The 13,472-nt window shown below is 26.6% G+C and overlaps 1 protein-coding gene across 1 annotated transcript in view; it reads right to left on the bottom strand.

Annotated features, from left to right (window-relative positions):
• LOC129987531 (cell surface glycoprotein 1-like) overlaps positions 1 to 13,472 on the bottom strand; it is a 63,339-nt gene that overhangs the window by 14,710 nt on the left and 35,157 nt on the right. The window contains exons 4-6 of the mRNA XM_056095500.1: positions 12,308 to 12,499; positions 11,236 to 11,449; positions 8,097 to 8,236 (exon numbers count right to left, since the gene is read on the bottom strand). Coding sequence (XP_055951475.1) covers positions 8,097 to 8,236; positions 11,236 to 11,449; positions 12,308 to 12,499 — 546 coding nt within the window. The remainder of the gene's footprint in view (positions 1 to 8,096; positions 8,237 to 11,235; positions 11,450 to 12,307; positions 12,500 to 13,472) is intronic.

Here is a 13,472-nt window from a genome sequence, read left to right on the forward strand (position 1 = left end):
TTTGCTTTTATTCCTTTAATTATGAATCAAGTGTTAAATTAAATATGAATTATTATGGTTGAAAAAGGCTAAGAAAGATAAGAAATCCTAAATTTCAAATTTAAAAAATTACCAAGTCTTGTGTTTTATTGTTCATTTAAATAAAAAATACACATTACTAAAAGAAACCCTATTTGCAGAATGCAAGGTACAGAATGAACATTATACAAAAAAATTGTAAATCTGTACGCCTTTACAAATTAAAAAGTTGCATGAAATTTAAAAGTTATATGCAGTCAAATTTTAAATAAATTGGAAAGCGTATAAAGAGTTTAAAATTTAATGCAAAGTCTTAAAGGCTGACGTATAAGCTCAGTCTTAAAAACTTTAAAAACAATAATTTGTAAATGTTTAATTTTAAAAAATAAAAATATGTTTAAAACACCAAATTCTTCAGAAATTTGTAAAAAAGTTTTTATGTTGACTGACATGGAAAACTGCTGTATAAAATTATGTATTATAAAATGATTTACCTGAAAATAAATCTTTTCAAATTACTAAAAGAACAACAGAACAGACAATTAATTTAATCAAAATAAAGGAACCTTAATAGCCACATCAAAAATTTTAAAATAATACAAAGCAAAAAGAAATTATGCTTATATTTCAAGTTCGGGAAACAAATTTCGAAAATCTATTCGTTTCTGAGCTATTGAGATACCAATATCGAAACATAAATTAAGATATTTTGTAATCCTTTTATTATCACGCGATACTTTTTAAATAAATTGTAGCAATTTATTAATCGATCAATTTCACATGGTATAGGCGAAAAATTGTTATGGCTATACAGAAAAGAAACGAGACTTTTGATGTCAAATAACTTTATTAGAACTGGTGTCAAAGCCATTAAGTCGCTGAAAACTAGAACAAGCAAACTTATCTTTCCTTGTCAAATTATTAAAGATATCAAATAATCTTTTATAGGACGATTACATACTTCAAAACAATAGGTATAAATCTAAGAAGAGGGATATGTAAAAGAGAATTCCATTTTAATTTTACAAATACTTTCACTTAGTGTAATCATCAGGAACTATCGTCGTCAGTTATCTTCCAAGGGCAACTCTGGCATGCGTTTAAAAAGATATCAACGATAAAATTACGATTTTTCAACAAATTACTTCAGAAACATTGTTTGTAAACAAACATTTTAAAATGAGTTCATTTCTTAAAATGTGCTGATAAATTCTAAAATGATATCGTATTAATGCAATGAGATATTTAGCAAGTAGGAAGAAAAGAAGATTAAAAAATTTTGGGGATACTGCATTTTGTATCACACCATTACTGTTTTACTTGAATTCTTTTAACGTTAAGAAGTTCAAAATTTTATGAATCCATAACAAGTGGACGAAAATGCAAATTATAAAGAATATTTTACACTTATTTACAGTCTCCTAATACAGTTCTTTGTTCAGAGCTTATGCAAATTAAATATTGTCAGGAAAATTTTATATTAAGATTTTATGAACAATCATCTTTTTTGTTTTATTGATTTTTCATATTTAATGAAATACGGATTAAAAAATTATCATTTAATATGCTTTAAAAATTGAAAAATAAAACTCAAAAATGTTCATCAATTTCTTCGAAAGCACTTTATTTTGAGTTTTACAATTAAAAAACAATCGCAGACTTTTATTTCAATAATCATATTTCTGTCTATTTTGGAGCAAAATTATGAAATAAAATTTTCAAATAAAATTTTTCTTTACTCCAAATCTAACCTAGAAATTAAGCACATTCGTCAGGAGTTTACCAAAATATAATTGTATAAATATTATTTACAATTATTAATTTCAATAAAAAAAACGTTAAAAATTCTACAAATTACAAAACTATTTTTTAAATCAAAAATTAATTTAAAATGTTAAAAATTAAATACGGGAAGTTGTTCAAATGTAGCAAAGCTTGGGAACTAACCGGTTCCATTTTTTCCATTTTCCAGAAAAAGTACAAGAGATAGCTCTAAGTATGTACTGAACCATCGATACAATATCTGAAGAAGTTTATTAAAAAATCCCGTAAAATTTAAATTTATATATAAAAAAGTGCTCATAAAATGGAACGAACAACAGATGAAGAGAGGGGAAAAATGAACAGCAAATCTAAGTTTTACATCTTTTAATTTAAGGAAATGTTGAATAAAAGATACAATTTTAACCAAAGCTAATTCTAAAATAAATAACAATCTTAAATTTATAAAAAAAGTGCAAATAAAATTGAACACAGAAAATTAAATGAAAGAAAACGAATTAAAGATTTTTCTTAATTTTACATCTTTTTACTGTGGGAAATAATCTCGTCTAATTGATATTCATTGAAATAGTTCAAGGAAATTTGGTTTGGCGAGGATAAACTCGAATGAAAAAAAGTATTTCATATCTCTTAAAACTGCCACGAACTGCATTTAACCGGTTTGAACAGGAAGCTTTTCAGTTTAGCAATCTATGTTTTTGATGCAAACGATAAAAAAAATGACCGACAGAATAACGTTCGGAAATAGTTTTGATTTATTCTAAAAAAATAACTTTATTTTTTTATTTATATTTTCTTTATTAATTCCTTAAATTGCCCTTCTAAATCATCCTTGAAAGTAAAACTAGATTTATTATTTTTACATATTAGCTTGTTCATCAGGAATTTAAATTTTCATTCAATGTAATAGTAGAAAATTATAATTGATAATCGAGAAGAATATTTTAAATCAAAGCTGCATAAGCTCATGAATGCAATGCTCTTGTGCGACCTTTTCTTTTTTTATGATTATCGATTTGTAAGTTAATAAATATTTTTATGTATTTTAGTATGGCACATATATATTCCAAAAAATTTTGTAATATACTATCGTATCTTGAAAATTAAACAATAATCGTAAATTTTAATAATTAACAATTTACTTAAATATGAAATCTATATTATAAATTATCAATAATTTAGTTTATAATTGTTTGGCATCATTGAACGAAAAAATTATATTTCTCTTTTGTCAAAATCTAACATCAGAGAAATGCCTAAAATTCAAGTTATTCCAAGGACATTCGAAATAATTTTTGAATCAAAACTGAAGTTTCAATTACCTGTAAGTATAAAATTAAAATCGAAATTTTTTTTATATCTTGATATAGAATAAATTCGCTAATAATTTGAATTAAAGATGCAAGAAAAATAATTTTAAAATTTTGTTTTAATTTGAATTTAAATTCGTTTTATATGATGTTTAACATTTCTTTGGAACTAACTATCTGCTTTTTTTATATCAGAATACTATTTCATACCAGAATATATTATAAATACTATTTTTACTTTCTTGTATATGAAGTTTACAAAAAGAAAGTATTATAATCGTCAAAAAATTCGAACTCTCCAGGAATTTCCTCATTTTAGAAATTTTTGAGGCAGAAAAATAGATTTTTGGATTTGTGAACAGGATAACTCAGATAACTAACTAAAACACGAACATGATGGATGAAATTTGGTTTGATGTAAAAGTACCAAAATTGTTGTTTTTGAGCGAAATCTACTTACAAGAATTTTCTCTGTTAAGTGAAACAGAACATGATTACTACAAAATTATAGGAGCCAGATTGGTAAAATTTGATATTTCTTTTTAATAATTATTGACTGTATCAAATTTTCAACCAAATCTCACAAATGACTAACTGTTTATCGGTCTGTACATTCACATGCATACAATTAGGAAAACTCAAAATGCAGATACATTACATTAATTTGTATGTGATCTTGTTACCAAAATCTTAGTTTCATGGCAAATTTTGACTTCATTCAAAGCATTCAAAATGCATCCTCGCTTTTTTCCCCACTCAACTGAAAAGCACAGAATACTCATATGTGTACGCTGAAAATAAAAATCTGAGCACTTTTTCCCAAGGTCACTAATTTTTATTCGCGAAGAAGGGGTGATGATATCTTTATTAGAGAGTATGCAAAAAAGTTTAGGAAAGATCATTCCCCCTGGTTTTTTTATGTTATTTCCTTGACATATATCTTAAATAAGCCTTAAATTAATTTCATTATTTAATTATATAAAATTAAAATATGAAATATTTTTATATTGAAAAAAGATAATATTTTAAAGCAGTTCCTCTTAACTATTAATGATATATATTGGTTTTTATTTAATCAGAACTACAAAAACATCTTACAAATCATTTTTAATGGTTGTATTTAGATTTTAGCTCTATTTTAATTCTAATAGCTTTTCAAAACTTTTACTTACTGAGCAGAATTTGAATTTTCAATGTAAATAACGCTTTTCTTAAATATCGTTTCATGCAATCATTTTTAGAGTGGATTTTAATGTATGAATTTGAGACATTTTAACAATATGTTATTGCATTTCCGCCAGAAAATGGCTCATACGCCACTAAATCTCACAACCAACCTTCTAATTTTTTTTGCGGTTCCACTCTTTATAAAAATGTACAGAACGGTCTTTACATTATTAATGCGTGTAGTGTTCTTTTCTGCATAAACCATATACCTTCAATGCGTAATTCATATATCTGTAGCTCAGTTTTTTTTTCAATAACTTTTATTTCTTCACTAGTCGACTTTAGAATTGATTAACCTGGGTTAATGGTACAAAAGAATAATACATAATTTAATAAAACATTAAGATTTTCATTAAGTAAAATGATTTAGATCTACAATATTTTCGTGCTATTGGAAGTTTATGTATTTTTCTAAAATTTTTAAATAAATATTTTATGCAACCATTAAATAAATATTTAATTTAAATAAATATTTAATGGTCTTAATGACTTTTTTAGCAAAATATTTTTGTTTCAAATTATGTCTAATTTCAAAATTATGTATGCCTTAAAATTATGTAAAATAATATCCAGTTCATTTCATACTATAATATGCATTTCCTTTATTCTTTTATATATCTTCAGATCCCTTACAATTCTTAAAAAATATGCACATTTTGCGTATTTCTAGCTTTTTAATAATGTAAAATTTGTTTTTGTTATTTTTGATATTTGTAAAATTGGGTTGTGAATAATATTTTAAATATTATTTTTAATCATTTGCCAGAATTAAGTAAATATGTCACCTGCTTGCTTGAAATCTACTTGTTAATAATGTTTTGTGTTAAGGACAGAATAATAATTCAAAATGTAAAACAAAAACGAAAAAAACATCTGCAACTTTAATAATATCTTTTATCAATCACTTTGGTGTTCTTCCAGAATTCTTATGTTTTTGCACTATCGTTCATGATGCGTTTAATATTCGCTCAGAATATTTATATTTCAGTTGGAAAATATGCTTAAAATATGTTTTTAAAATTGATTAAATGTAGAAAAAATATTTATGCGGCTTAAAAGTGGTTTAATTGAGAAGATAATTTTTTAAATTGTAAGCCAATGTCAAAAATTAATTTTATGCTCTAATATTTTCGGAAGTTATCGCGGCAAAACGCCAAAATAGCCGTAAATTTTTAAATAAAATTTAAAAAAAAAATCGCTCGGAGATGCATATTCCCACCCCACGAGATAAATATGTGTTAAATTCGGTATCTTTAGGTCAAATGGTTAAAGTATAGAGCGCCAACACACTCTCTCTCTCTCACGCACACATTCATCTTTACTATAAGTCAACATTAAACTAAATAAATATTCTCTACACTATCAATGTTTAAAATGATGCTCTTTTCTGTTCTAAAGTTAGCAGAAAAAACTATTTTTAAAATAATTCTTTAAATGCTAAATTTAATTCGACATATGCAGTTCTGTTGATAAGCAACTTAGAAGAAAGAAATTCAAATAAATATTTGTTATATTATTATTATTGTTTATTAGAATATTGTTCTTATGGAAAAACAAATTTTAATTAAAAAAAGGACCAGCAGAAAAGGTAAGTACAAAGATTTATTAGTACGTAATCTTCCCTCTTTCTGCGAAAGATATATTGTGGATTCCGAAATTAAATAAAAGCGATACATTTAACGTGTTTTGCATGATCTTGGAAAGGCTCTTTTTGATTTTAGGAAAAATCAACATTTTTTTTATTTGACTGATATAATTACTTAATGGGTTTATGCACCTTGAATATCGATTTTTAATAAAACACGTTTGCGGGAACTTGAATCAGTTATTTGTAACATATGTTGGTATAATCGTCACGACGTGCTTGGCTTTTATTGTGTATATTCATTAGTTTTAATCTTGTGATAGTTAAATTCAAAGGTACAACACTACTTATACTATTTTGTACTACATAATTTTTCTGTTTTTCTCTGTATTGAATTTATAAATTTACATAGTTTTAACTCACTTTATTTTCTTTTTTGTTCATTAATTATGTAAAAATATAACATGATTATATTCTGAAAACTAAAATAAAAAATATCATACAAATATTATGACACTTCAGAGACAAAATAAAAAATTTCAATCACGAAAATAAACATTTTTATTTCGAAATTATTTTTTAAAGTACACATTTTGAGACTCGTTTTATAATTTACGTACATACATCAAAGAAAAACATAGTATAATAGCTCAGCAAAATGTGAAATATGAAATACAGGAAATTTTCATATTGCAGTAATTAGTAAAATACTATCTAAAGCTATGATACTAATTTAGTTGAATTCCAGAATTTCTAAATAAAAACGATATAATAAGCGAGAATGTTCTGGATTAAGACTATAATTTGAAGATGAGCTGAGTTGTATCTGCTTATAAAAATTAAAAGACGATATATTTTTGGCTATATGTAAGAATTCCTCGCTTTGAAATATTTAAAAATAAATGGCTTGTGAATTGAACAACAGAAGCATGCTGTGATCAAATTGTTTCTATTCATTTTATAAATATTCATCTTAAGTACTGAGGAAAATTAAATTGTTTTGAAAAAAAAATTCAACCTATTGGAAATCCATTCTTTATTCAAAGAACTGAAATGGATTATACTCGTTGGCATATTTATGAAAACAATCGTTTTTAAATTATAATACTGTATTTTGAAACTCATCTTTTGTAGGATTTGCTCATCTTAAAACATAAAAATAGGGCTTTTGATTGTGATTATATTCCTTCACTTATTCAAAATAATTCGTTAATATCAAGAAGATTGTGAACGATGAGCAGGAATATTAATCATCAGTTTTGTTTTTCAAGCAAAATTTTTCCATATCATTTGTTAAATTTGGCACTTTTTTGCATTTATAAAATATAAATATTAGATTTTTATAATATCATTGCATTTGTAATTATTAGTCGTTATGTTCTGAACTATTTGCTAATTCAGAAATTATAAGTAATAATAATTTTTAATAACGTTTTATGCCTGATGTTTCATTTATGATATTTTTTAAACACTCATGCAGAAAAATAATTTTTTCTTTTGTATTTTTGATTTGTTAATCATCGAATAGAACTGAAAAAAATTAATTATCAATTGTATTTGCAATTTTAGAAAAGAATTTAAAATACTTGCAATTACTTAACAAAATAAAGTTGCAGAAAATAGATAATAAACAAAACCTTAATATTAAATTAATAATTAATTTTAATAATTGATAATAAAACTAGTATTTAATAATCAATATATGGCATTAAAATTTTGGCAATGATTTTTACGCTAAAAAAATTCAAAAACCTCTTTACAGAATTTGAAATTGTAATTATTATAAAACATTTAATAAAGTTTGCGTTCGATTATTTTTACTATAATACGAAAAGTTTTATATAATCAACGTATAGATATACATAAAAAATATCTCTTTCTTTTTTTTACCATTTCATGTATATCAAACTTTTTAAAAAATCTTTACATGATCTACTTAAATCCCTTCGGTGCAATCTCAGGAAATTCGAGAAATTTTCTACAGTGACATTCAATACAAATTATAATGTCTCTAACGGCTTGCCGAAATTCCACCCCTTAGCATTTTGCTTGCAAAATAAGAGGAAAAAAAGCTTGAAATGCATCACGCACGCACTATAGTGTTCGTTTGATGAGATGGGATGAAGATTCGTGCAAAAGGCACGTGGGTGTGATTGGTGGGTTGACGTCATTTCAGTTTCTCTGTCTCCTATGCTGCACCCTTCTTCTAGGTTTGGGCGTAGGTGGCTCCTCGTATTCTTCCGGTTCTATGGGTTCCCTTGCAGGTTTTCGCTGTGCCTTGGGTGGTGGGCTACGGCTTCCGTAGAAATCCTCACTGTTAAAAAAATAAGGAAATAAACATCAGACAATGAATGATTAGATTTCTTATTTAAAGAAAAGGGCAATGGCTGCTATTGAGTTATAATCATGAAAATTCTTTTACTTATAAAATATATATATGCTTAGGGAAAATGGCATCGCGTTTATTTAAGAGAAAATTTTATGGTATAACTACAAAATGCTATATTTTTTGTTTATTTAAAAATGAACTTCATTCTTTTTGTTACATGTCGAGCGAAAAGATCGATGAATTTCCTTTACTGATGTTTATAAATTTTGAAAAGAAACTGTTCTTAGTTGAAATCATTGTAAATATTTTGCTAATAATTTTTTTTTCTTTTTAATATAAGATATCCGAAACATATATTTCAAATGAAAATCTATGTTTTAGAGGTCATGTTTATCGTGACAAGAGAATTTTCAAAAGACCAATAATATCAATTGGAACAGAATCTAAACTATATTTTTAACGGGTCGATTGATTTTATTTAATAAGAAAGTCAAACTCGCGACTCACTGAGAATATATTTAATGTCCAGCAAATATAAGTATATGTAACAATTTTTTTTGTTAAAAATTCCATAGTTTATTTTCAAAATTTCTGAATTTACAGATTTATCGTATTAATTACGAATTACAGCATTTATCAGTGATTGCTTTTTAATCGCATTACACTGGAGCACCATTTTTACTAACAATAGCAACGAATATTTTGGGAAGTGATCGCAACATAATGTATCTTACGCCATTAGTATTATATTGCTGTTTTATTGCGGAATGAAATGAAGTGAAACACAACCAGCGGAATTCATAGGCCTACATTTTGCAAGAATTTGTCAGTTTCTTGGAAAATATTTGAAAATTGGCATAAGAAATTATTTTTATATTTGGACATATTTATTACTGTGAACAATTATTTTATTTTGAGAATGGAAATAAGTCTCCTATAAGATTCAGAATTATTGCCATTCGCAATAAATCAATTATGAAATTAATCGTTTCGAAAACAAGGCATTCCCCGAAGTTGGAAAAAAAAAAGAGGAATGTTAGATTATTGTATTATTAGATTATTGTATTTTAATAATAAGCTTACGTGTCGGTAAAAATTTAAAGGTTATTTATGTGGCGCTTGCTAGCCACTGGATTTTAGTAGCGAAACTGCTCATTAAAAGCTCCAACAGGCAGTAAAAGATCAGTGCTATAAGTGTACATGCATAATGAAAATTGACACTGTATAAAAAACACAGTAGCTTTATTCGTTTAAGAAGCCAAAAAAAGATGTTTAGAAGAAATTAGAAGTAACTTACATTTGATTGTTAAATAAAAATGCGTGACTTTAATAATTTAAAAATAATTTTTTAAAATAATACGAGAAAATTTAAATAAATTAATACTATGAAAAAGGTTAAAATCTTTCACTTCCATAACACATTTACACAAGTCCTTCCTCTCAGAATGCGGTAATATTACTCACAGATCCAAAGAAGGATTGTTGCATTTTATTTAAAGCGTTGTTGCCCTTTAATATCACTTTTATATATTCACATGTGGCAAAAGTCATTAAGTTTATGATTAAAAATATTTTGCATTATTACAGGTTTGTTGAGTAGATGAAATTTCGCAAAGCAATCGAATTATTTGACATAAAATATTCTCATAAAGAGATCTCCAACAAACCTCCCATCCTCAACAACATCTTGTAAGACATACAATTGCTTTGAAACTGGCTTAGATTATTTTTAAATGCATTTCGCAATTTTGAATAATAACAGAATGACAAGGAGGAAAATTGAGCATCTTCAAGATAGTTTAAAACTCGCACACTCTATCGCGAAGACGTTTCACTACTCTACCAGGTAAAAATATCAGAAGTTAATCAATGGTCGTATATGATCTTTAGCTCCTAATTCTATGACTCCGAGTAAAGAGTAAGTTAAGAAGCAGGCTATTGCAAGTTCATTTACTGAATAGGTACGTACTATTTTGCATCATACGCAAGAATATTTCCACCAAGATATTATACTTGGAATTATAAGCGGTTTTTTATTATTATTATTATTATTCATTTGAGAAATTGAAGTAGTTGAGACTTTTGCGTGATATAAATCATCACCATCTTAATGTAAAATTTTAATTTTATATTAAATTAATCATTTGCCTTTGTCTATAAATAAATAAACTTTCGACACTAGTTTAATCTGATTTTGAATTTGTGTTCGATTTTAACCCTTCTTTGCATGATTTTTTTTTCTCTTTTTTTGTGAAATAAATCGGGGTGATATAATTCACGCTCTAGGTTAAAGGAAAAAATGTTTACAAAAATACTAATATAAATGTATAATATAAAATAATTAAAAACAGTATGATGGAAATATCCATCAGCATGCAAATTTATAAGTTAAGCTCAGTACAAAATCTTCAATGCTCCTCTCTTCTACATTTCTTCGCTCATTATCGCTTTTATTAGCAAAACAAATACCAGATTAGTTATAAAGAAGTATTCAAGAAATCTCACATTTCTTCAAACCACAACAAACAATGGAATGATAAGTTCACATCCGCTATAATGATTGTGGCATCTGACATGTTTTTTTTTTTTTTTGACAACTACGCTCTTTATATTTAATAGTCGTGAAAAAAGTTGCCAACATCAACCAATTTACAGTACACCCGTTTTGAGCACAATTTTTTGTTCACTAAATGTTATGATGAAAATTTCTATCATCATGCAAAGAAGGGTTAATCTTCTTCTTCGGGGCAGTTCGACAAAAACTGATGGTTGGCTCATAAAATACCGTCAATCAATATAATAAAAATTCTCTGATCTATGAACTCAGATCCTCAAATGCTGTGCTATTTTAATCCAAAACTGTCAAATACATAGGTCTTCCCTGCAGTATCTCTCCATCACCAGGCACTTTTTATAGTTTTATGAGAAAAGCAAAGTTTCTAAAATTACACCGTGAATGACAATTTGCATGAGCTGATGCTTACCATCCTGGAACTTCATCAGGTCGGGCGCACGATTTCGTGGTGGGATTGTAGACGAGACCCTCATTGCAATTGAGCATCCTGGGCCGTCTCAGACCGTCATCTCCCTTGATACAGACGAAATGCAGCTGGCAGTTGTCGGGATGAGGGTATGTCGTGTACACGCCGTCCTGCAGATCATGGGCGTTGGGTTCAGGGCAAGTAAAACCCACTAAATCTGAAAAATTTATTAAAAAAATCAAATAATTTAATCGCTAGTTCTATGATATCCTTATCATTTGAACTTTCGATGATATTTTTCATCAGTATTGCAGCCAGAAAAAATAAGAATTACTTTGAAAAAAATTATGATGTTTTTGACGATTTGAATTCTTATAAAACTTTAACAAATTTCGGTATATTATATTTTTAGAAATTTTATGAATTGGAAAAATTTTGCAAGACAGCCGAAACTTAGTGGGATGACTATATTGTTTCCAAATTGACGAATTTCCAATATTGGATGCTGGAGACATTGAATTAATAGAACAAAAAAGGTATCTTCGACTCTAATTGAGTTTCAGGTCCTTTTATTCATTCTTTTTTAGTTCAAATTTTTCATCCAGAGCCTTATTTACTTGAAAGCCGTAAGCCTTATTTTTTTAACTATGTAAAATGTTATTTCTTATCTTGAATATATTATCATAACCATTTTAGAATGAAATGCATGAAAAAGCATTTAGCAAATATAAATACTGTAAACATTGAAAATGTTTTATAATTTCTAATTACTTAATTTTATTGTTTAGAATTGCTGTTACCAATTAAAGATCAGTAACTTAAAATATGGGCAAAAGCAATTTAAGAACAGTATCCAAATATATAATTTTTCCTTCTGAAATCAATATCTACAAGTTTGTTCATTTGCACAAAATGCATCCCCAATGCAGTTCAAATTATTATCGATAAATAATAAAAATCAGAACTTTTTAAAATTGATGTGATTTTTTTATGAGCTGATGGATATTAACTATATAACTAAGTTAATAGTATAAAACTAAGTTAATTTTAAAATACGTTATTGTTTGATTCGTACCTTCTGTTTTGCAAGATGATTTAACGAGATCGGCCCAGTCGCAAGTTGCTCTGTCATCGTTGAAAACCAAACCTGGGGGACACTGGACTTCAGTAGCAGCTCCGTCCACGCAGTTAAAGAATTTGGTGCAGTCAGTCTCGTGTGGGTATAGACCGAACCTCCTGGGGCAGTTCTTAGTGGGCTTAGCTTCCTCTGAAAATAAAAAAGGATCAGTACGTGCATGCTAATAAATTGAGCTCTGCTCCTAAATATCTGTTCATTAATTTTTTTTTTCATTTCCATATTTGGAAATGAAAAAACACAAGTGATAAAACAAAATAAGAAAAGTAAAGCATCGTAAATAAAGTAAAAAAAAAGATACAATATATAATGAAGTTAATTAAATGGTTTTATTATTCAAATTTAGAAAACTGTTTTAAATCAAGAATAATTTCTGAAATATTTTTATTTATTCATTCAGAAAATTAATTGAAACATTCGTTTTCAGTATTTTCGGTATCCTAAATTTAAGGCCTCTACTTTAGATCAAGATCCATGTTTCAAGGAAACATTAAATAGTTCGATATGATTAGAATTTTAATCGAACAGGCAATTTATGGCACTTATTGAATATCACCCATTTTATTTTATTATGAAGGCTTCATTCGATTTAACTGTTATTTGCTACATACTTTAATTTAAAAAATTCTACCATTAATTTAAAATAAAAAATTCCGACAAATACCTTATCCTTAAGTTTAAAAAATATAATTCATTAAATAAATTATGTAAATTCATTGATATTTCACTATTGTTGACTTCTTCAGCAATATGAACACACCTTTACAGTATATATTTTCAATGACTTTTATGTCACATTTTAATATCGTGTTTGTTATTAAATGGTTAGTCTAATAAACAATCGTTTTTTTCCATAAACTTTGTTATAAGAAACTCGAATAAAAGTACAAAGATGTTATTTAATCGCTATTTTAACAAGGCACTTCGGAGGTATAAATAATTTCCATTTTTTATGATTATATAATTTTTTATAGCTGAGTAATTTAAATCGTAATATTAAATTCAAGTTACTCTTTTTCTTAAAATTTTAAAGTTGAACGGGATCTCTATTTATACATAAATGTTCAAAATTATGAATTTTGATCTATTATCTCCAGATCTCCTG

The sequence above is a fragment of the Argiope bruennichi genome, chromosome 10, assembly GCF_947563725.1.
Source record: "Argiope bruennichi chromosome 10, qqArgBrue1.1, whole genome shotgun sequence".
NCBI lineage: Eukaryota > Metazoa > Arthropoda > Arachnida > Araneae > Araneidae > Argiope > Argiope bruennichi.